We start from the raw sequence: 22690 nt of genomic DNA on the forward strand, positions 1-22690 counted from the left end.
AGAATATGTTTTGTCGGTGGAGGGTGAATAGTTTACTGGTAGAATATGTTTTGTCGGTGGAGGGTGAATAGTTTACTGGTAGAATATGTTTTGTCGGTGGAGGGTGAATAGTTTACTGGTAGAATATGTTTTGTCGGTGGAGGGTGAATAGTTTACTGGTAGAATATGTTTTGTCGGTGGAGGGTGAATAGTTTACTGGTAGAATATGTTTTGTCGGTGGAGGGTGAATAGTTTACTGGTAGAATATGTTTTGTCGGTGGAGGGTGAATAGTTTACTGGTAGAATATGTTTTGTCGGTGGAGGGTGAATAGTTTACTGGTAGAATATGTTTTGTCGGTGGAGGGTGAATAGTTTACTGGTAGAATATGTTTTGTCGGTGGAGGGTGAATAGTTTACTGGTAGAATATGTTTTGTCGGTGGAGGGTGAATAGTTTACTGGTAGAATATGTTTTGTCGGTGGAGGGTGAATAGTTTACTGGTAGAATATGTTTTGTCGGTGGAGGGTGAATAGTTTACTGGTAGAATATGTTTTGTCGGTGGAGGGTGAATAGTTTACTGGTAGAATATGTTTTGTCGGTGGAGGGTGAATAGTTTACTGGTAGAATATGTTTTGTCGGTGGAGGGTGAATAGTTTACTGGTAGAATATGTTTTGTCGGTGGAGGGTGAATAGTTTACTGGTAGAATATGTTTTGTCGGTGGAGGGTGAATAGTTTACTGGTAGAATATGTTTTGTCGGTGGAGGGTGAATAGTTTACTGGTAGAATATGTTTTGTCGGTGGAGGGTGAATAGTTTACTGGTAGAATATGTTTTGTCGGTGGAGGGTGAATAGTTTACTGGTAGAATATGTTTTGTCGGTGGAGGGTGAATAGTTTACTGGTAGAATATGTTTTGTCGGTGGAGGGTGAATAGTTTACTGGTAGAATATGTTTTGTCGGTGGAGGGTGAATAGTTTACTGGTAGAATATGTTTTGTCGGTGGAGGGTGAATAGTTTACTGGTAGAATATGTTTTGTCGGTGGAGGGTGAATAGTTTACTGGTAGAATATGTTTTGTCGGTGGAGGGTGAATAGTTTACTGGTAGAATATGTTTTGTCGGTGGAGGGTGAATAGTTTACTGGTAGAATATGTTTTGTCAGTGTAGGGTGAATTGTTTACTGGTAGACTATGTTTTGTCAGTGGAGGGTGAATAGTTTACTGGTAGAATATGTTTTGTCGGTGGAGGGTGAATAGTTTACTGGTAGAATATGTTTTGTCGGTGGAGGGTGAATAGTTTACTGGTAGAATATGTTTTGTTGGTGGAGGGTGAATAGTTTACTGGTAGNGGAAAGAACAAATTTTAGCATGTTTTGTTTTGAATGAATTCCTTCAGTTAATTTTCCCCATAGAATAGCCTTCAATATGGTATTTCAGTGAGATAGCACTTTAAAGTCGGTACAGATCTGCGCTATCACAAGGAGGCTAATACACCAAAATACCCTACCTCTTGCGCACTTCTTTACATGCATGCATGAATACACAACACACCTGGAGGCCTCAAATCACCTTATAGCTGTTGTCAGCACGCTCAACCCTTTACAGCCTACCATAAGATAGCGTTGACTGACGTAAGGAAAACTTCTCTAGTTTTAGGTTTTATCTTTCACTTAAATAATACCTTACTAAGGAAAACGTTCAGTCCTGTTAGACTTCAGTTGGAGGTATTAGAAACGGCTTGTAGTGTAATTTTAACCCTTTCACCACAAGATGTAGACCATAATAGACTCATCCAGATTAATGTATGGGGGAGTCTACTGAAGTTGCATAGGGTTGAAAGGGTAAGCTGGAGACGACTCTCACTGTGTAGAGTAGCAGAGCACAGTTAACTAATACATTCAGTTAACAAATTAATCCACTGTGTCTTGTAGATTAAAAACAACGATCTGGTGATTACGGGGACGGTCCCGCTGGACTCAGGATACTACCAGTGCGTCGTCGAGAACAACGTTGACTATGACATGAGAACGGCCAGACTCCAGATTGTACCAATCGGTAAGTTTTGTAGTTTGGTTTAACCCTTTCACCACTGTAGACTGCAATGGACTCATCCATATCAATGCATGGTAGAGTCTACGAAAGTTACATAGGGGTGAAAAGGTTAAGAAAGGAAGAGAAAAAAGAGTGAGTAATGGGTAATATGTATGAATTGTTTAAGAGATCTGCTCCAGATTCTGACTCCAAAAAAATTTGATCTTGATCTGCTCTATGGGTTTTTTCCCCTGGTAATGTATGATAAAATCATCTTTCAGATACGGCAGCACTGCCTCCGCAAGGAATTAACGTACAGGTACTGTCGCCCACGGCGGTGTTCATCTCCTGGGAGTCGAACAGTCATAGACCGGTGTTGGCCTACTCGCTGCACATCGTCAACCAAGAAAGTGAGTTGATCTCGGCCCAGTTGTTTGTAGTCTGATAAGTGTAACAAGATTTTAATAAAAAATTGAAATGTCTACAACTTATTCTTGTCCTAGGATCAGTTCATAGAACCCTGATACATGTGATTTTAGTCATAAATTCTTTTTTTGATAGACAAAATATTTCTTTTGATTTGTCATTATTTTTATAAGTGTTGAACCCTTCCACCACTGTAGACCATAATGGACTCATCCAGATCAATACATAGGAGAGTCTACTAAAGTAACATAGGGGTGAAAGGGTTAAAACAAGTGTTAATTATCATTATCAGAATAATGTAACCTCTGTACCATAATGCAAACTAGAATGTCCCAAGGGAGGTAACTAGTGGCATATCTTTGAATGTATGGTAGATCTTCTGTAAAAAAAAGCAGTTGGCCAAATTGCTATTCAGAAATTTTCCTATATCTTATTTGGGTATGCCATGTATGGATACAAATAAAACTTATTACACTGTGGCTACATTCAGATACATGAATTTATAGTCACCAGACCTAAAATCTAAAACAAAGTTCCAATTCTAGGAGGCGGAATCTTAAGTATTTGGGAGCACTGTCATGTCCTCCAGACACATTTCTAGTTACCCAATTCAGATTCACACTAAGCCTAGATCCTTTTGAAAATCAGCATAAAACATGTCTGACCAAACATTTTGAATGCACATGTGTGATTCTTTGTTACAGCTAAGGAGAAACTGAACACCGATGTCATTCAGGGCGTAAACAAGGAGCGGGTGGAGAACCTACAGCCAGCCACTACCTACGAGATCTCCGTGAGAGCCTACAACAAATTCGGCGCCAGCGATTTTTCGGAAGTCACAGTCATCACTACATTTGAGAAGGGTAAGGTTGTGATTTTAACCACTTGCCCTATTGACTGGTCAAATTTTGATATTACTATTATTCTTTGTAATGAAGAAATATTTGACTTTCCGTTTATGGTTCTATTTTTGCGATCTTTTTCGCAGAACCTTCAGTTGCTCCGATGATTAGTATCACCAAGACGACGGCCACCAGTATCACACTTGAGTGGGACGAGTTGCCAAAGAAACAAAGAAACGGGGTCATCGTTGGTTACAAAGTGTTTTACCAGAAGGATGGAGAGACAGTGATCCGGACAGACGAAGACAACAACGGTCAAAGTCGTTCCTTCGTCATCAAAGGTATGTTCCGGTGTCCTGGGCCAGTATTCATGAAACATTTCCCATGCTCAAGCATGGATTCTGTGCTCAAACTAGATTTCTTTTAACTCGCTTAAATCATGTCAAACGATAAAAAAGTCAAATGTAAACATTGAAAACAGTTTTCGGCTTTAAGTCTCTTCAACATTTTCCCAAATCATTGACAAATTAATATTCAACAAATATATATAACGGGAACAAGAAATTCACAAAATCAATGCTTGAGCATGGAAACGGTTTCATGAATATAGGCCCTGATTGTAAGAACTTCGTTCCCATTTATCATGTATATGTTTAAACTTTATCCAGTTTTCTAGTTTGATTTGGATTATATGTTGCCATATTGACACTGAATGTTGCCATGGTGACACTACTATGTTGCCATGGTCACACTACCTTGTTGCCATGTTAACTCTATGATGCATTGTTGCCATTTGACACTGTATGTTGCCATTTTGACACTGTATGTTGCCATGGTCACACTACCTTGTTGCCATGTTAACTCTATGATGCATTGTTGCCTTTTGACACTGTATGTTGCCATTTTGACGCTGTATGTTGCCATGGTCACACTACCCTGTTGCCATGTTAACTCTATGATGCCATGTTTCCATTTTGACACTGTATGTTGCCATGCTCACCCTACCTTGTTGCCATGTTAACTCTATGATGCATTGTTGCCATTTGACACCGTATGTTGCCATTTTGACACTGTATGTTACCATGGTGATGCAGTACTATGTTGCCATGTTAACTCTATGATGCCATGTTGCCATTTTAACACTGTATGTTACCATGGTGACGCAGTACTATGTTGCCATGTTAACTCTATGATGCCATGTTGCCATTTTGACACTGTATGAAACCCTGTTGCCAGGTCTGGAGCCGAACACTAAGTATCGTATCCGTGTGTTAGCTCGGACGAGGGTAGGATATCCTGATCTCAAGGAAGACCGGTGGCCCTGGGTTCACGACAAGACACAACCTCGATGTAAGTATCCAAAACTCCAAACATATTTGTGACGAGACATATCAGCAAAGAAATAGATTCACCTGGGCTGTTCTCATTTAAACGGTTAAATCTGTCTGACCACAGTTGTTCGTTTATTAAATAAGGTCGGACCTTACTAATCTGATGCTGCTTTCAGGCGAGCCTTGGCAAAGCCTTGCGTGGCCTGCATAAACTTTTGCAGGTCCACCAGGATTTAATTTACATTTAGAAACGGACAAACCGGTTGTTCCCTTAAAGTCAGGCCCCTGATCTCATTATTGCTAGTGATTTCGCTCACTATCGTCAAATAGTCTTGCAAGTCTGTCTATTTCTATGCCAACCTTTATATGCAAAACCCAAGCAGTTAATAGAGAGCTAGTTATCACTATGGACAACTAATGGTGTGTTCCGGGACAAAAATCAGAAAATGTTAACCCTCGCGAGTTGTGTAATTTCTCCATTAAAGGAAATCATAATTGGTCATCACGCAGACTGATATCATGGCTTCAGATCTTATCTCAAATTTGATTGGTTGTCCAAGCTTCGTAAATCTTGATTTCTGTATTTACCTGGTAATAAGCTCATGCCTGGTGATAAGCCCACCCATTATGTATTACAATTCAGTAGAATTATAACCTGTTACATAAATTCAGATCAAGTTGACAAAATCTTGTGCGACTGATACTGAGAAGTTTGGATACAGTACAACGTGAAGCTGCGATTATTTTTCAGCCCGCCAAAACGACTCTGTTCCTGACCCACCCACCCTGACAGTTATCTCCCTTAATGCGTCATCAGTAAACATCACGTGGCACCAATATATTCCTCGGGTCCCGGTCACCATGTATACAGTCATTCTGAAGCGCCTCAAAGACTCTGATCAGTCCCAACACCAGTACGAGGTTCAGCCCACCAAACAGAACCTCATCCTCACCGATCTGAGTAAGTTAAACCAGCGTTTCTCGTCACACTACAGGTGCTTCATGTTTCACATTTGATTATGATCAATGTCACATTTCTGTTAATATCACATTTGTTTCTGATTAATGTCACATTTCTGTTAATATCACATTTGATTCTGATTAATGTCACATTTCTATTAATATCACATTTGATTCTGGTTAATGTCACATGATATTCAGAGGAATATGCCACTTTTGTATCCCGGAGATACTTAATGTATTGCATGGCAATGTGAAAGCTGTCTCTGGTCAGAGCTGTTCCAAAAATAATTGATGGGAAGGCTGGGAGGCACATTTTCCGAGACCCCGCCACCCATCAATACAGGGGCCTCCCACCTTCCTCATAGATAGATATCATGTACATCACTGTTTATGTCTCGGTGATCACATTCACCTGATAAACATCAGAAAAAATATCTGCATCAATTATTTCTTGTTTCTTCGGAGATTTTGTATATTATATAATTATTAATATTTATATATATATCAGATGAAAAATAAACAAGTCTTGCAAAGGAAAATATAAAATAAAATAGACTGACCGCTAGGCTGTTCTGCCTTCTCAGGCTCCTCAGGCGCCTTGGTAAAAGTCTTCCTGAAGAAGCCCAAAAAGGTTGAAAGGCCTAGCGGTCAGTCTTGTATACTTGTTATTTCATTCTATATATACATAATGGCCTATACATGGCTCTCTGGCCAATACAAATCATTTGCTATATCATTTATTTCAATCTTTCTATGTTTCCCTTCCAGTGAATGAAACATTTTATCAAGTTTCACTGACGGTTTCAAACCAATTTGGAGAATCTGGAGCGGTGATTGAGGAGTTTCTTACGTCGGAGAATCCTCCCCCGCCTGCGCCAATAAACCTCCACGCGACGTTTCTGGCGGCGCGCATCATCCGGGTCGAATGGTCGCAACCCGAGTTTACCTCAGAAATCCACTCCTATAGCGTCCAGTACCGCCCTGACAGAGCAGGCTCCAATGAAGAATCCTTTGTAACTAGGTATGAGCTGGTACATTCACTTGTTTCCAGAGCATTTGTTAACCCTTTCACCCCCAGGTAAACTAGTAGACTATACCATACATTGATCTGGATGAGTCCATTATGGTCTACAGTGGTGTAAGGGTTAAGATCTGTCTAGTTTTTAGGTCACCTGAGACAAAGTCTCAAGTGACCTATTGCGATTGCCTTTTGTCCGTCGTCGTCGTCGGTCGTCCGTCGTGCGTCCGTAAACAATTTACATTTTCAACTTCTTCTCCAAAACCCCTGAAGCAATTTCAATGAAATTTTGCAGAAACCTTCCATGGGGGCAAACTTTACTATAGTTTACATAGGGAAATCACATTTTGGACCAACAATTGTTTAATTGCCATTGGAGGTAATTCAATTTAGGTTAGCATTATCAGTATTGGGTAGCAGTTTGATGGTATGCACATATGATCCCTGACTGACCCGCCGGGGCTATTGGGTGGGGCCAAAAAGGTTTGAATTGACTGAAATTTCAAAAATCTTTTCCTAAAGACCCAGATATGGTAGAATCAAATACTCTTCATAGATGGAAGGGTCTGAAGGTGCTTTACCAAAATTGTGAATTTCATGACCCTGGGGTCTCACATTTCCCCCTGGGGAGGGGGTAAACTTTACTATAGTTTATATAGGGAAATCACATTTTGGACCAACATTTGTTTAATTTCCATTGGAAGTAATTCAATTTAGGTTAGCATTATCAGTATTGGATAGCAGTTTGATGGTATGCACATATCAGCCCTGACTGACCCTCCCCGGGCTGATGGGTGGGGCCAAAAAGGGTTCGAATTGACTGAAATTTCAAAAATCTTCTCAAAGACCCAGATATGGAAGGGTCTTAAGGTATATGACCCTAGGGTCTCACGTTTACCCCCTGGGGAAGGGGGGAGGGCAAAATTTATTATGGTTTATAATGGCAAATTATACTTTGAATATTACATATTAATAACTTGATTGGAATTATAACCCTGAGTTGACAGTTTGATACTGAAATTGAGCCAGCCCTACCCCAAGGGCTGTAGGGTGGGGCCTTAAAGTGTCAGTGTGCTTAAATGTCTTCATTTTCCTTGTTTAGAATCGGAGGTGCTAGTTTCAAATACCTTTTTTTTAGTCTTAAATCTGCATGCTAGATATTGAATAAGGTGGTTTTATTGTATTTTGTCACTTTGAATAATAATTCTGTTCATGTTAAAAACCAAATCCACTCTCTGTATAAATATATCAGGTGACCGTTAAGGCCCATGGGCCCTCTTGTTAATTAACCCGGGCCCAGAGATCATGAAACAGTCTTAGACTTCAGTTTTTGCTTAGCCAATCACGTATGACGTCACTTTTCATGACGTTATTTGTGATTGGCCAAGTCTTAACTGAATACAAACTTGGACTTAAGTTGTTTTATGATCCTGGGGACAGGTTCTTTGATAAGTGCTTAAATTTCACACTAAATTTTACATAGAATTTTTCTAAAGTATAAGAACCAAATTTTAATGGTTTGAGACAAAATTTGATTATGTTTATAGCTATATCTATAGTTGGCTTACTCAAATGTAATGGGCCATTTCAATTTAATATGCTCGTATGGTCCATTGTCGCGGCTTTTTTTTATCCCTGGTTAATGTGTTGGTTACAGTGAAACGACCCGAGCGGACATTGTGGGCCTGATGCCGTACACTTACTATTACATAGAGGTACAGGCCATAGCCGGAACCAGGACAAGCAAGTTCAGCAAATCCATTCTGGAGCGTACACAAGAGGATGGTATGTGTGATATATACAGAGTATCGCTCGGCAAAGTATTTACCCTGAATGTCCATCGTAGTAACTCTGGCATATAGCTTTTGGTGATATCCATATAAATGACCTTGACAGTGATGTTAATCTTGTGTTCACAGTGCCGACTGTTCCCCGGAACATCAAGGTCAGTCTGGAACATGGCGGGGCCTTAGTCCAGTGGGACAGTCCAGACTTTCCCAACGGGAATATCACCACCTATATAGTTCGATATGGCCTTCAGACACTAACCAGCAGCTGGAAATCCTTCAGGATCAATGGTTAGTAACATTAGGGGGCCAAACTATTGAGACTTCTACAGTCTTTGGATAGAAAATAGAAAATGAGAACAGGAAATCCTTCAGGATCAACGATAGGTGACGTTAGGGGTCCAAACTATTTAGACTTCTACAGTCTTTGGATAGAAAATAGAAAATGAGAACAGGAAATCCTTCAGTATCAACGTTAGGTAACGTAAGGGGGCCAAACTATTTAGACTTCTACTGTCTTTGGATAGAAAATAGAAAATGAGAACGGGAAATCCATCAGTATCAACGATAGGTAACGTTAGGTAACGTTAGGGGACCACACTATTTAGACTTCTACTGTCTTTGGATAGAAAATAGAAAATGAGAACAGGAAATCCTTCAGGATCAACGGTAAGTATTGGTAGGGGACCAAATATAAAATGAGAAATCCTTGAAGATGAACAGTTAGTTATAGTTAAGTGACCGAAGCAGTAATAGAACAATACAACTGGAAAGGCTTCAAGGTCCACTATAAAACGTGGAAACAAAGAGTTTCTCTTGAATGCTTTTTGTAATTAATGTGTCCATCTTGTTTTATAAACGCTATTGAATTTTTCGTCAAAAAAGTATGAGAAATACTATAAAAAAGTTGTATAATGTTTGCCTCAAAGCTGTTGTACACGAACCGTGGATTGTTTTGTATTCCAATTCCTCGTGTGTACTGTATAAAGTTGACTTGTTCAGCATTTGAAATTTACAATAATTATATTAGCCTTAACCCTTTCACCACTGTAGACCATAATGGACCCCTCCAAATCAATGCAAGGTAGAGTCTACTAAAGTTACGTAGGGGTGAAAACGGTTAATACTATTGGGTCCTCGGAGTACCGTTCTGATAACGAGGCTATGATAACAATGTTCTGTTATAGTAACAAGTTTCAATTGTTATGGCAGGTTCCCGAACGATGGTTCTGATTGACAATCTGAAGCCAGGGCTCTACGTTGTGGAAGTGACGGCATGCACGAGTGCCGGGCAAGGTCCGAGGTCCAAAAACACCATCCACATCCTAGGCGCAGGAGAGCAGGTCACAGGTAAGGGGAGATCACTCTGCGACAATGTTGTAATCATAAATAGTAATATACCTTCATCCTACATCATACCTGCAAACTTCTTGAAAATCCATGTGGGAGGTTATGCATGCTCCGATTTAAAAGCATGAATAAACTGTGTGTATGTATCTAGGGAAAAATGCCACTGTTAAATGGTGTCTTTTGAGCTGTTCTTTTAGATGAAATCATCAGATCTTAGAAAAGAGCAATAGTTTTGCAAGTTCACTGGTTGAAAATGCCCAATTCTAGAGTCCAAAGTTGGGAATCTTCCTCCTAAATTGTGAGGGAGATGGATAATGTTTTCTTGAAATATTTCATCTCGGACTAAGCAACATATTTTTTTGAAAATTCACGAAACACGTACAAAAAGACGAAGCCGGCCGATAGTGCTGTGTTGTTTCTTTTTATCCCACTTGTGCTCATTTCATTTATGAATCGTACAGTGAAATATTTAGATAAAGAAATATGTCAATTTTACTTGTTAGATAATTTTTTCCCTCTACAACTAAAGCCATGTTTCGAATATTGCACTAAAATACCATAAATGTATCAAATTAGGCATTCATTTACGTATGAACTCCACTTTTTGCTTTTTAGCCAAGCCTGCCGGGAATACGTCTCACCCTCAACAGCTGGGCATTATTCTGGGGATCACGATCGGTGTTGTGTGTATTATCATCTGTATCCTCATCATCCTGCTCCGAAACAAGTAAGTACCTCACCTATATATAGAGATTGAACGGCGTTTTCTAACTCATTCACCCCTGAAGACACATTTGAACTCTTCTAACTCAATGGTTGGAATAGTTCAATATGAAATTTCAGGGGTGAATGAGTTAAATCCATATATTAACATTTTTACTATAAAACAATTGTTCCATTTTATTTAGTTGTTCTTAAATCATTTATTCATTTACTGTTTTAGTCACAAGCAAGCCAGTTTGAAAAATTGTATCGCTCCAGATCACTTAAATCCACTGACAATAATGCCTTAAGTAGTAAGATATTACAAACAGATTTGTCACGCTGTTAGTCTTTAGTTGGTGGATTGGTAATGATACAACTGCTGAATGACTATTATACCTCACTGGTAATTGATGATGAGAATAATGGCTAAACACCATCCAGAGAATTCAAATTTAGATATCACCAGGATATAAAATGAATAAATTAATATCTACAGGTGCTTCAATAACCCTCCGCCTGGACACCCACATGTACAGGCGGTCCGTTTCCACGGCAATGGACACGTGCCACGACATGGTAACGGCCACGCTGTTCCTGTGTCGGACCGGGAGATGGATCCCTATACTCCGATGCTGGACGGACACTACGAAAATCACCTGCTAGATTCAAAGGTCAGACTCAATTTTTTCTGAGAGAGATATATCTCGCATACTAACATATTTTTTTGAAAATTCATGAAACATGTACAAAAAGACGAAGCCGGACGATAGTGCTGTGATGTTTCGAGATATTTCAAGGAAACATTTCTGAGAGAGAAAAAATGACGGGTCAGACTTGACTGGTTTCCAATAAAGAGTGGAACATTTAGGAAAGATTTTTAAGTTCACGTCATTGACACAATGCTAACTTCTCTTCCTTAACCCTGTCACCCCTATGCAACTTAAGTAGACTCTTCCATACATTTATATGGATGAGGCCATTATGGTCTACAGTGGTGTAAGGGTTAGGCCATGCCAGCAACCAAAGACATCTACACATATAGTTCTGTTTACAATTCTTTATATTCTTCCTTTTACAAACTGATAATTGTTAAAAATATGTTAAGAATGGCACATACTTGTTCTGAGTGATAAGTTTTAACGGAGGATTCTCATGGTCCCTATAGAAATGCTTTCGACTGAAGTCCTTTTATGACACGGGCGGTAAAACTTCAAACTTTTAAATTTTAATATCTTACGTAATTATGTCATTTAACCTTCGTAAGAATTGAGGATTTTGTATATTTTCACAAGTTGCAGAGTTTATCACGAGTAAAGATTTCGGTTTGTGTGATACAAGGGAGGTAACTCTAACAAATCTGTAACATTTCAGGGATGTGGCAGTGGAAACATCATTGTGACTCCCAACGGCACCAGGGTGAACGGTTACGTGCCGTTCTCCAACGGATTACGGAATGGACATTTACACAACGGTCATGTGACGACAGTCATCGGTTTCGCGAACGCCAATCAGCAGGAGGTATGCGCACGTATTGTCAGGACCGCTGAAAATGATTATTACAATTTCTCCTGGGATGTTACATGCATTCCTCCATTTAGATAATTCTGGAAATAGGGGTTAAGATCGGTGATTGTGGTGCTGAAATAACAGAAAAGGATCTTAGATCAATAATTGTATGGTGTAAATTTTGGGAAATTTTCTTAGCAATACATTAAGAAAAGAATGCAAAAAAAAGGAATGTGTAAGCCTTCCTCAGGCTAAACATTAACACAAGTGTGGTTTTGGTGATACTATCACAAAGCAGGCATCATATTGGTCTTCTAATTCCATATGTAAACAAGAAACCTGTGTATAATTTTTCGAAATATTATCCCAAAAAAGGCTTCATATTAATTTTCTTATTCTGTCTTGAAAAAGGAAACCCGTGGATTGATTGCGGCCATGCTTGCCAACGACGGGAATACTGTGACTGATGATCTGAGTCACTTGTACAAGACGAGCAGCCCCGACAAGACATCACTTGACGACATCGATAAAAGCATTAGTGGCACAGACTCGGACCAGAACACCTCCACCGGATCAGCTGAACTACCTCCAATTGCATGTTGTCTTGACGACGGGACAACAGCATGTTGCCATGATGATGATAGTGGTTGTCACGGTGACAACAGCAGTTGCCCGCTGGTTGGGACGTATCCTCACGAAGAGGAGGATGAGGATGTTGCACAGATGCGACCTCCACTGGAGGTCGACACACAACAGGGGGTTCGTCCTCCCGACCCGCAACGCTCAGCTCAGTGTGCAGCTACAGATCCAGATCACCTATTGGATGAAGAGGGGCGTGTCTGCAGTGCAGGACGCGCCCCTCGTGCGCAGCTACCTCCACGGGCGATGCCCACAACCTCCGTTTTCTCAGACGGGGAAGATAACAGAAACCACTCCTCTACCTCAGTGAGCCCCAAGCGTCTTGCGACTTCTACCTCAGCTAGAGCAGGCGCGGGGGATATTGACAATATGCGTGCCCCTGCGACAGGGGTTGGGGCCCCCTCACAGGCCCCTCAGGGGACACCTACCTCAGGGAAAGGCAGTCCTGTTGTGACGCCTACCGATGAGAATACCTCTTCAATTCAACAACCTAACAACCTCGCACCATCGGCGGCGGTGACCATCGTACGGGGAAACGACAATCAGTCACGTCCGTCGCGCGTCCAGGGCAGTACGTCCTCCAGCCCTCGTGTCCCTGGGGGCAGGGGGTCGTACCAGCAGCCTCCCCCACCCCCTTACCCTGGTCCCCGGGACCTAGCAATGCATCGTATACCTCAGGATTCACTCAGGCGAGACCACAATTCGGTGGCAGCAAGGCGACAGTTTCAGGATGTTGCCGTCTAAGTGTTATGATCCGCATACTAGAAAGGGAAAAATATTTGTGATTTTTTTTCTTAGTGTTCAAGACAAACTTTATGGAAATATGGGTTTTAAGAAACTAACTTACAAAATGTTGTTTTTGTACGGAGAGCTGCTGTAATGAAATCAGATGGAACAAGACAATGTGAAAGTTTGATTCGGGAAAGATCCCAAGGTCATTGAGAAGCAGGTAGAATATTTGATGGAGGGATCAAATATTCCAAGGTAGATAACTCAAGTTGGGATTTATTCAATAGGTGGAGCGATGTCACTAGGGAAATCTTACCGAATCCATTGAACCATCTTGATGTAATCACGACTGGTAAAGACTTTTAAGACCACAGTCATGTGAGAACACGTTAATCTGCAGCTCCTTGTAATGAAAACAAAAACAAATTTGATATTCGGAAAAATGCGGGTACTTCAGTTTCCTCCAAATATGTTTATGCTCTTATTTACACTGTTATTGCTATGGTTACGGTAGAATGTGGACGTCATTACCAAAACCAAACTTTTTATTCAAGATTACCTCTTTTTAAAGTGAATGGCGTTGTTTATATATATCTATATATATATATATGTATCATCTCGGTGAAATGTTTTTTGTGCATGAACAGGCAGAGACTGCTGACATACTTCATTATCGTGACGGTTTCCATGGTAATGCCATTTTAAAACAAATGAACTATATTATGAATTGATTATATATGTACATATATGTAGCTCAGGGTAGGAGGGAAGGACGTGGTGCTGTGGAGAAGGCTACACCCTTGGGGGCGGGGGTCAAGGTCGGTGGATGTGCCTCCAAGGTCAACTTTGGGTGGATACAAATGCTGTGCAAGCACCACCTACAGTGCAAAAAGAGTCAGGAACAATCAAAATTGTTTTCCACGCTGCACAACAACGTGGAATAATGCTGATTCTCCACTGGGAGAAGTGAGAAAACTTTTCGGAAGCCTCGCCCACAGCGAAGTGGCTGGATGTACTGAATAGGCCCCGCCTACAGTGGAGGCAGGATGTGTCAAATAGGCCCCGCCTACAGTGGAGGCAGGATGTGTCAAATAGGCCCGCCTACAGTGGAGGCAGGATGTGTCAAAAAGGCCCCTCCCACAATGGGAGTGGTATGTGTGATTTCGGCCCCGCCTTCAGGGGTGCTGCCAATAAGGAAAGAAAGGGTATGTTTTTTCCATGCTCCGAGATATAAGTACTGTTTGCTGTTTAGGCAAAAAGTACGGGATTGGAGTGTTCTCCAGTGATTGGTTGCCAAAATTATGGAATGTTCTAGCAGAATTACGGGAACCAACAGGAAACTTGCTGACAGGATCATTTGCTGTAGATTATAAATGTAAAATTTACAGAGGAATTTAAATCATCAACCCAAGTATGCACAAGACTTGACCGACAACAGCTGACTTTCACAGAGCTGTTGCGAGAACGGAATATTTACGGCGAGATTACAACAGGAAAGAAATAATCACTACTGGTGTTTTTTAAACGACATGAAGCAGATTCTGATGGAAGAAAGAGTTCAGAAAGAAGGGGAACAACTGTTACTTTTACTGGCAACCCCTAGATACAATATTATTTATTGTCTTTTTTATGTCCTTGTATATCAAACATGAGACGTAATACATTCTGTACTTGGTACCTCCTCTACTGCGATGTTATCACACAGACCAGATTTAGATCTATGCCAACTTTGATTGGTGGCATCTTGTGATCCCTAGAACAACATCTTATTACGTTTGTATTAATTGATAATTTTGAGTTTCGGCTATTTGGCGACTTGTGGAAGATTCTAATTTTCAAGATATTAAAAGCAATGCTTTCACAATTTTGATAAGTTTCAGAAAATTTGGATAAGTAACCGGTAAATGGATAATGAGCAGAAATTAAATCTGGTCTGGAGCTGTACTCCCCTGCAAACTACAATAGACTCAACCTGTCTACTGAAGTTTAAGGGAGGTAACTGTAGAGGAGCAAAAAACAAAAACATTACGGTGGAATTATACAAAAAACAATCTTGATGATTTTTAAATATTTCTTTATAAGATGTTTATTATGTACCTAATAGTGCTATTTATTTCATTGACCCTTCAATCATAAAACAGTATGAAAGGGGAAAACGGTTGTCATCTACCTCGTTCCCCTTGAAATACAATGGATTGGCTTGACCATCAGTGTTTTGGTAAATAATTTATTCTATAAACTAGTTCACCCCTAAAGAAGCATTTGAACTCTTCCAATTCAAAGGTTGGAATAGTTCATTATGAAGCTTCAGGGGTGAATAAGTTAATTGTTTACAAAAGGGATGATGTATATGCCAACCTCGTTCTCGTTCTCGCTGAAATACTACAAATGATTTGCCTGGCCAACAGTGTTTTGGCTACTGGTGGGTCAGTAACGTGGGTACTAGCCTTGTTGGTCGATACACCTATAATATATAGGTGATGCGACAGATGAGGTTAGCACCTGTGGTTGGTAAAGGGAGATAGTGCTGTTATAAAAGATATAATTGATAAGTGCTATTAGAAAAGATTTGTGGTCTGGTTTGTCATTTTATATGTAAACACCAACTATGTATGGTGAATTCAATGTCTGGTGAACTCAAGATGTTGGTCTTAAGTGTCACGGTGACAGATATCTTCTGTTATTCAAATTCTGTGGAGAAAAATATGAAATATCGTTAGTATAATACCAACGTTTTGACACGTAATTACAGTTTGGAAACTGTATGTAAGCATTACACATATAGAGAAATCTCAATACGTAAATGGAATGTTTTTCTGATTAAGTTTATTATTTCCCAATGTTGGGTGCAAGAATTACTATGAAAGGGTTTTTGACAAATTATGTTTTTAATCCTGAATTATTTGGCTTTGAATAAGGTAAGGTAACAGCGGTTTCCCCCCAGCCCCCTAAAAGGTAGTTAATAAGAGCCAAGTTGCCACGGTAACTGTTGATATTATCAGGGCCTATATGATTAACAAAGGGACGTAACTTGCATTTTACATTGTTTTATTTCAACATCTAAAAAATCTTATACAAGTTCAATAATCTTACAGTTTGGAAAATATTGTTTACTGATAAATGCATTCACCCCTGCAGACACATTTGAACTCGTCCGATTCAAAGGTTGGAATAGTTCATTATGGAATTTCAAGGGTGAATGAGTTAAGAAAATGGAGGGAAGAAGTGGGGAAGGGCGGGAAATGCTTACCACGAGAAGTGAAGTGAAATATTGACGGCAACCTGCTCACAATGTGGCTTTTTTTTTCTTGTGGAAAACAATTTTGTATTGATTTTGCTCTAGATATTCCTGTAAAGACTGAGTTAATCCCGGTGAAATCACGCTCCTGCTCAGACGTTACGGAGTATGATGTGACTTACTCGCTTTGCCAACGACACTTGTGAATTTGTAGAGTTTACATTTTGTATATACATATATATATACTGAGGATAATATATTTAGGTTCCATTTTGATATATGTTTGGGTAAGCATTTCCTGTTCTTCGGCAATTTCAGTACGGAACATTGTTGAACCACTCTAATATGATTCCCTACCAGAAGCGGCGATTAGGGCATTAACTCATTCACCCCTGAAGACACATTTGAACTCTTCCAATTCAAAGGTGGGATTAGTTCATTATGAAATTTCAGGGATGAATGGGTTAAGAAGTACCTTTAGGACAAGAAAACACCCTATCTCTATTACCTGGGTTTACTGTATGTCGGGACTGCAGAGGGAAGCGTTCCATTCGTTAAATTTCCACGGTTTCACAAGCTCACAATCAAAAGTGTCTGGAATATCTATATAAGTTATAATTTTGACATTCTCATTTATATGTACATTATAAAATAAATGTTCCAGACAATTTATGAGGATTCTTAAAAAAAAACCTTGCAAATCAGAACTTTTGACAAAACATATTGAAATACAACAATGTTTAATGCTTGGAGCAAGACCTCTTGATTCTACACATAATTCCAAGGGCAGCTCACTCTAACGAGGCAGACGTTTCACGAACTATAAGTTTTCACAAATTGTTACCATAGCAATTGGCTCCATATGATAATTATGAAATTCATTGATGTTGACATTTTTCAAGTTAATTTGTTGTGCATTTTAGAAATTTTAGACCGTGAATTTCTCTGAACCACTTTCCCCCCCTGTTCCCTCCTTCTTCCCCGTTTCCCGAGTTCCCCTTACCTATAAAGGGGGTTCCCTCTTCACAAATAACAAAACGTACAGAGTCGAATAAATCAAGATGGTAATAACAAAACCAGTTGAAATTTTAAGGTGGAAACGACATGGAAAATTAAGTTGAACAACCAGGATATTTATTGATCACTTGGTGTAATTTATAGCAAAAGAAAAACATTCGGGGAGAAAAAGGAAAAAACATGAACAATTTGTTATAGTTAATGGCATGATGGAAGATTTTGATGAATGAAGAGAAAGATCTCTCTTTTTCCCCGTAAATAATGACAGAAAGTGTCATAGAATTTGTACTTGTTTTTGTTTGTGAGAAGGGAGAGTGATAGCGATACAGTAGTATCAGCAGGCGGTACAATTCACATGGTGACTAGAATTATACGAGTTCAATCATTATACATAGACCATCCCCATCGCCGTTAGTTCGTGTGTATCTCTGTGTGGTGTATGTCTTCGTGGGATATTTTTTACTGCAATACTTCACGGTTTAATGGTATTTTCCGTAGTGTCCACGGCCGCTTGTTTGGGGAAAATTGATATTTATTTCAAATCAATACCGTTCTACCTTCAATGCATCGTTAAATACTTGTTTGTTTGAACAAGAATATTCACAACAGATTTCATTGAGCATGGAAATGTTAAATGGCAAATTTTTTTCAGAAGCAAAAATGATTTTTACTTCGAAATACTGGGAACATTTATTTTCTGTGGACGTTATTCCATTGAATTTGAAAAATAACAACACCATTTTACCTTCAGTACATGGTGAAAAAAAGGCTCATTTAAGCGAGTGTATCAGACTTCATTGAACAAATAAAGTTCAACGGAAAATCTTTTTTGGGTGACATCACAGCATTTCTTTGGATAGACATTTTACGGAATTTTATTCCAATGAAATCACCCAGAAAACTTTTACAGTAATTCTTAAATGGTCAAACAGCTATTTTGTATGAAAAAGGAAAAGACAAGATTCCTACTTAGAATTTGTTTTGTCTAATGGCATTTATAAAACCTTGTTTGCATCTTCAGAGAGGGGAAAGGCAGGTCAAGGATTTTTCTACCGAAAAAAAACAATTTTAAGTACAAAACTAAGAAAGTTTAATGACACTGTGTATGTGTTATTACATGAAAATGGCATTGACAGGTTCTCGTGGGGATTTTTTTCTGTGAACTACCGTAGGCCAAAGGGACTTGCCATTTTTGGGAAGAGACCAGTCGAAAATATTAGTCTGATTTTAATTAAGACCATTGTTGACTTGATTTCTTTTTTCCTTTGAATTAAATGTGAAAAAAATTGTTTTATTACATGATGATGAAATGAGAACTATTTTAGTTGAAATTTGGACAAAACCTTTTAACCTTTGGTCTTGTTTACAAGGAAATAATTTGTTAATTTTATTTTACAAAACCAAGATTTTACTCCAGTTTTATGTAATATACACAACTTTTTATCTACTGATATGATGAATTTTGAATTTTGATTTTAATTTACAACTTTCTGTGCTTGTTAAGATTTGATGTTATTGATTAATACCTGGTGATGCAAATTTGACTCATTCACCCCTGAAGACATGTTTGAACTCTTCAAATTCAAAGGTTGGAATAGTTCATTATGAATTTTCAGGGGTGAATGAGTTAAACAAATATTATTTTGGACCCCATCCACAGTCATCAAAGGCTTCTACTTCAGTTGCTAGCCGGTATCCTGTTAGCTACCTTTCCAGCCTGGACACAAACAAAGTAATTGACTGATGCAATAATCAAACTTTATTTATTTGGGTCGTACCAAATTTATTTAGAAGGGAAGTAAGACTTTTAACAAGAAAATAATGAAAAAAGGAAAATTTCATTTTTGTCAATACGAATCGGTTATTTTGATCAATTGTATTACTTACTTCTCATCTTGCTAGACGAAAAGGAGATACTTATTTATGAAATACTGTAAAATTTCCTGCTATTTGCAGAACAGTTTAAAATGTCCAAATTTTGCCAGGATGTTAAAAAGTTCCGCAGTTATATATATATATAACGGCAACTCAAAAATGTGTCTTTATAATCAGTGAATTTCTCGGGTACCTGTACACCCTTAAGCTGTTCACTGGACCTGGACCACAACTATCGGGCGGAATGTACCATTTGAAAGTGAGGGGTAACTAAACTGACCGCTACAAACCAGTAGCCATCTACATTTGTTTAACTGACCACTATAAAACTGAAGTATACAGCTGTTTAACTGACCGCTAAACAACCTCCAGCCATATACAGCTGTTCTGTCCTATAGATAATTTACGTCGGGTTGCTACACGAGTAATCATTATGCTTCTCTACATAAAAACAACATTTTATCATTGTCTAATACTAAATACATCATGTACAAGGGTTTGCTCTGAGCACCAGGCAAAGACTACAGTCGGCAAAAGACATATTGTTTTTATTGTATGGGGAATTGCGTTTCTCATCTGATCAGTGTTAAAAATGTAATAAAACCCTTGTATTTATGGCAAGATACTTGTGATTCAAAATTCAATTTACTTAAGGTTTCTTTTTGAATTGAATTAATTAAAATCAGTTGCCTTCAAGACATCTAATTTAATGTAAGAGAGAAATTTCAATTTTAAAGTGATCAATGTCAGAAAAATCACGTTGCGAGGAACATTTTGAGGGGTTTAAAGCGTATGAGAAGTACGGGTACTTGTGTCAGTAGCATTACCTAGACACACGGCCAGCTGCAGTCTTTGCCTGATAGAGTTACCTCCCTTACCTGTCGGGATAAACTTGCTGTACCTGACTCTAGGTAAATCACTACCTCAATGTCACCCGTCTGCTCGGGCTATACTCAGGGAGAAGTCATTTGTCGTCAAGCGAGCAGATCGGGTCACCTTTTTTTTTTTATATATCAAATTCTGGGTCATTTTGTCACGCATGATCTTGATCAAGTTACACCAAAATTGACTGCTAACTTTCGAAAAAAGACTTGTTGTGATCTTGGTTTGAAGCACATGGTCAGTTTTATATATAGATATATATAGTCCTCATGACATCATCAAGGCCACCACACATAGTCAGGAAAATTGTTTTCGTTTAAACGTAGATATTTTTTTTAGATAAATTTGTAGCTTGTGTTCTATCAGAGAATTATTCAGGGAATTGAGAAAAAAATGATTGTTTAATAAATAATGAGCTCTGTTTTATAATTACGTAAAGGACTCGATTGAATATTTAGTGAAATTATTTCATGGGCTCTGTTAATTAATCAAATAGCTCCGATAATTATTTACCTATCTCTGTTTAATAATTATTTCCTGGCTCTTAAAATAATGAATTAAGGTGCCCTGAAAAATTTACTAGCTTAAACAATTATTTTCAGGGTTATGATAAATAGGAACTCTGTTAAAAATTATTTAATGGGCCTCTAATAAGTTCTTAAATGAGATCTTTTTTATAATTAATAGGCTCTGTTTAATAATTTAAGAAGCCCTTTATTGATTATTAAATGATCATGAGAATTGTTATATAATGAATGGGGTCTGTTTAATAATTAAAGAGTTTCTTTATTCATTATTTAATGAGATCTTTTATATAGTGAATTAGCTCTGTTTGATAATTTAAGAAGCTTTTTACTGATTATTTAATTTGTTAATTATTCAATGGACTCTTTGATGATTAATTAATGGACTCTATTAATTAATGAGCTCTTTGCCTTGCATACTCATCATTACTGGCGAAGAGTTCTTCTGTCCTGTCATCTCGGTGTATTTGTATTATTGTAGGTCAAGGTCAAGGTCACAAGCAAGCTATTTATAGAAATTCTAAATAATTGATACTAATTGTTATGTTGTATTTAGACTGACGTCAACCCATCCCATTTTCACCCCCATATAATCATAATGGACAGATCTTCACTATCATCTGGCAGGACCCACTTTCATAAACGGGAAATGTGTTTACAGCTGCAAAAGGAACTAGTAACTTTCAAAAGTCTTTGATATAGATGTATATGTAAACATAGCTTTCGGCTCAATTTCAACAATTTTAAGTAAAAGAAATACCTTTCTCAGTGATGTGAAAAAAATATTTAAGTAGGGATAAAATTTTCGAAGTTTGAAAGGAATGTTTTTCTGTACTATCATTTTGTTGACATGATATTCCTATCTTTTGTATGACCACAATCACAACCTGCCTCTCTCCCCACATATCCTCCGTCACCCCATCCGCTCCCCTCTTAACCCCTCCCCCGCCCCTGTGTAACGTGTCGACAGTCAGCTTACATATATATCATCTTGTATGTCTGCCACACCGTAAGTTACAAAGAGAGCAGATTCAATAGGTCGTAAGTACGGCCAAGTTTTTTTTATATCAATGTAAGGGACAGATCTGAACCTTTATCTACCTCATTTTTCACCTCAGGCAAGGGAAATAACTCATACTTCTTAGATGTAAAGGAGACAACCCGCCAATATTTCTATAACACTGTAAAACGGGTCCATGAACGTAGTTGGTGTAGTAACAATCACGCGACTGGTTCAGTGTTAAATGCATGAGATGATTGTCAGTCACCGCGGCTGTAATTCAACCAGGTATTTATTTTGGTTGGGCATTTTATCCTACTATTCCACTTTATATGTTATATGTGTGTTAGATCTGATTGTCAAATACTGGTTTTGTCAGATTTGTTGGGGGAAAACGTTTACCTCAGATTTTTGATTTTGTATCTGTCTGTATGTAAGCTTATGGACAAAACCTGATTATAAATTGCTTGTGACCTTGACACTCCGTATATATATATTATATAAGATCAGTGTATTCTCTTCAGACATTATATAGCCTCCATCTTACCTCAGGTTGAACCAAGGGAGACAAGTCTACTTGAGTTCACACTTCATATATATTGTTTTGAGTTATCCCCCTTGACAGGCATCCGTTTGTATGCATTATGATGGAAGGAAGTTTATGACATAATCATGCATTTTATTATTATATCTGTTGTCGAGGGATGGATGAATATTTTCATTTTTTGCATGCATGGTATACCGGTCAAAGGGGAGATTACTCCTGTGTGACACTTGTTATTATTATTATTAATTATTATTATTATTATTATATATATTATGTGATGTTAGTGGCAGTAACTGTGGTAGTGAA

The 22690-nt window shown here is 38.5% G+C and overlaps 1 protein-coding gene across 1 annotated transcript in view; it reads left to right on the forward strand.

The window, feature by feature from the left end:
• Positions 1 to 15423, forward strand: part of LOC110465962 (protogenin B-like) — a 70467-nt gene extending 55044 nt beyond the window's left edge. The window contains exons 8-21 of the mRNA XM_021522179.1: positions 1906 to 2029; positions 2287 to 2415; positions 3136 to 3294; positions 3420 to 3614; positions 4510 to 4623; positions 5356 to 5565; positions 6336 to 6588; positions 8243 to 8370; positions 8505 to 8663; positions 9585 to 9722; positions 10338 to 10449; positions 10924 to 11098; positions 11799 to 11945; positions 12345 to 15423. Coding sequence (XP_021377854.1) covers positions 1906 to 2029; positions 2287 to 2415; positions 3136 to 3294; positions 3420 to 3614; positions 4510 to 4623; positions 5356 to 5565; positions 6336 to 6588; positions 8243 to 8370; positions 8505 to 8663; positions 9585 to 9722; positions 10338 to 10449; positions 10924 to 11098; positions 11799 to 11945; positions 12345 to 13316 — 3015 coding nt within the window. The 3' untranslated portion in view covers positions 13317 to 15423. The remainder of the gene's footprint in view (positions 1 to 1905; positions 2030 to 2286; positions 2416 to 3135; positions 3295 to 3419; positions 3615 to 4509; positions 4624 to 5355; positions 5566 to 6335; positions 6589 to 8242; positions 8371 to 8504; positions 8664 to 9584; positions 9723 to 10337; positions 10450 to 10923; positions 11099 to 11798; positions 11946 to 12344) is intronic.
• The last annotated feature ends 7267 nt before the right edge of the window (positions 15424 to 22690 follow it).

The sequence above is a fragment of the Mizuhopecten yessoensis genome, unplaced genomic scaffold (genome assembly GCF_002113885.1).
Source record: "Mizuhopecten yessoensis strain PY_sf001 unplaced genomic scaffold, ASM211388v2 scaffold11109, whole genome shotgun sequence".
Classification (NCBI taxonomy): Eukaryota; Metazoa; Mollusca; class Bivalvia; order Pectinida; family Pectinidae; genus Mizuhopecten; species Mizuhopecten yessoensis.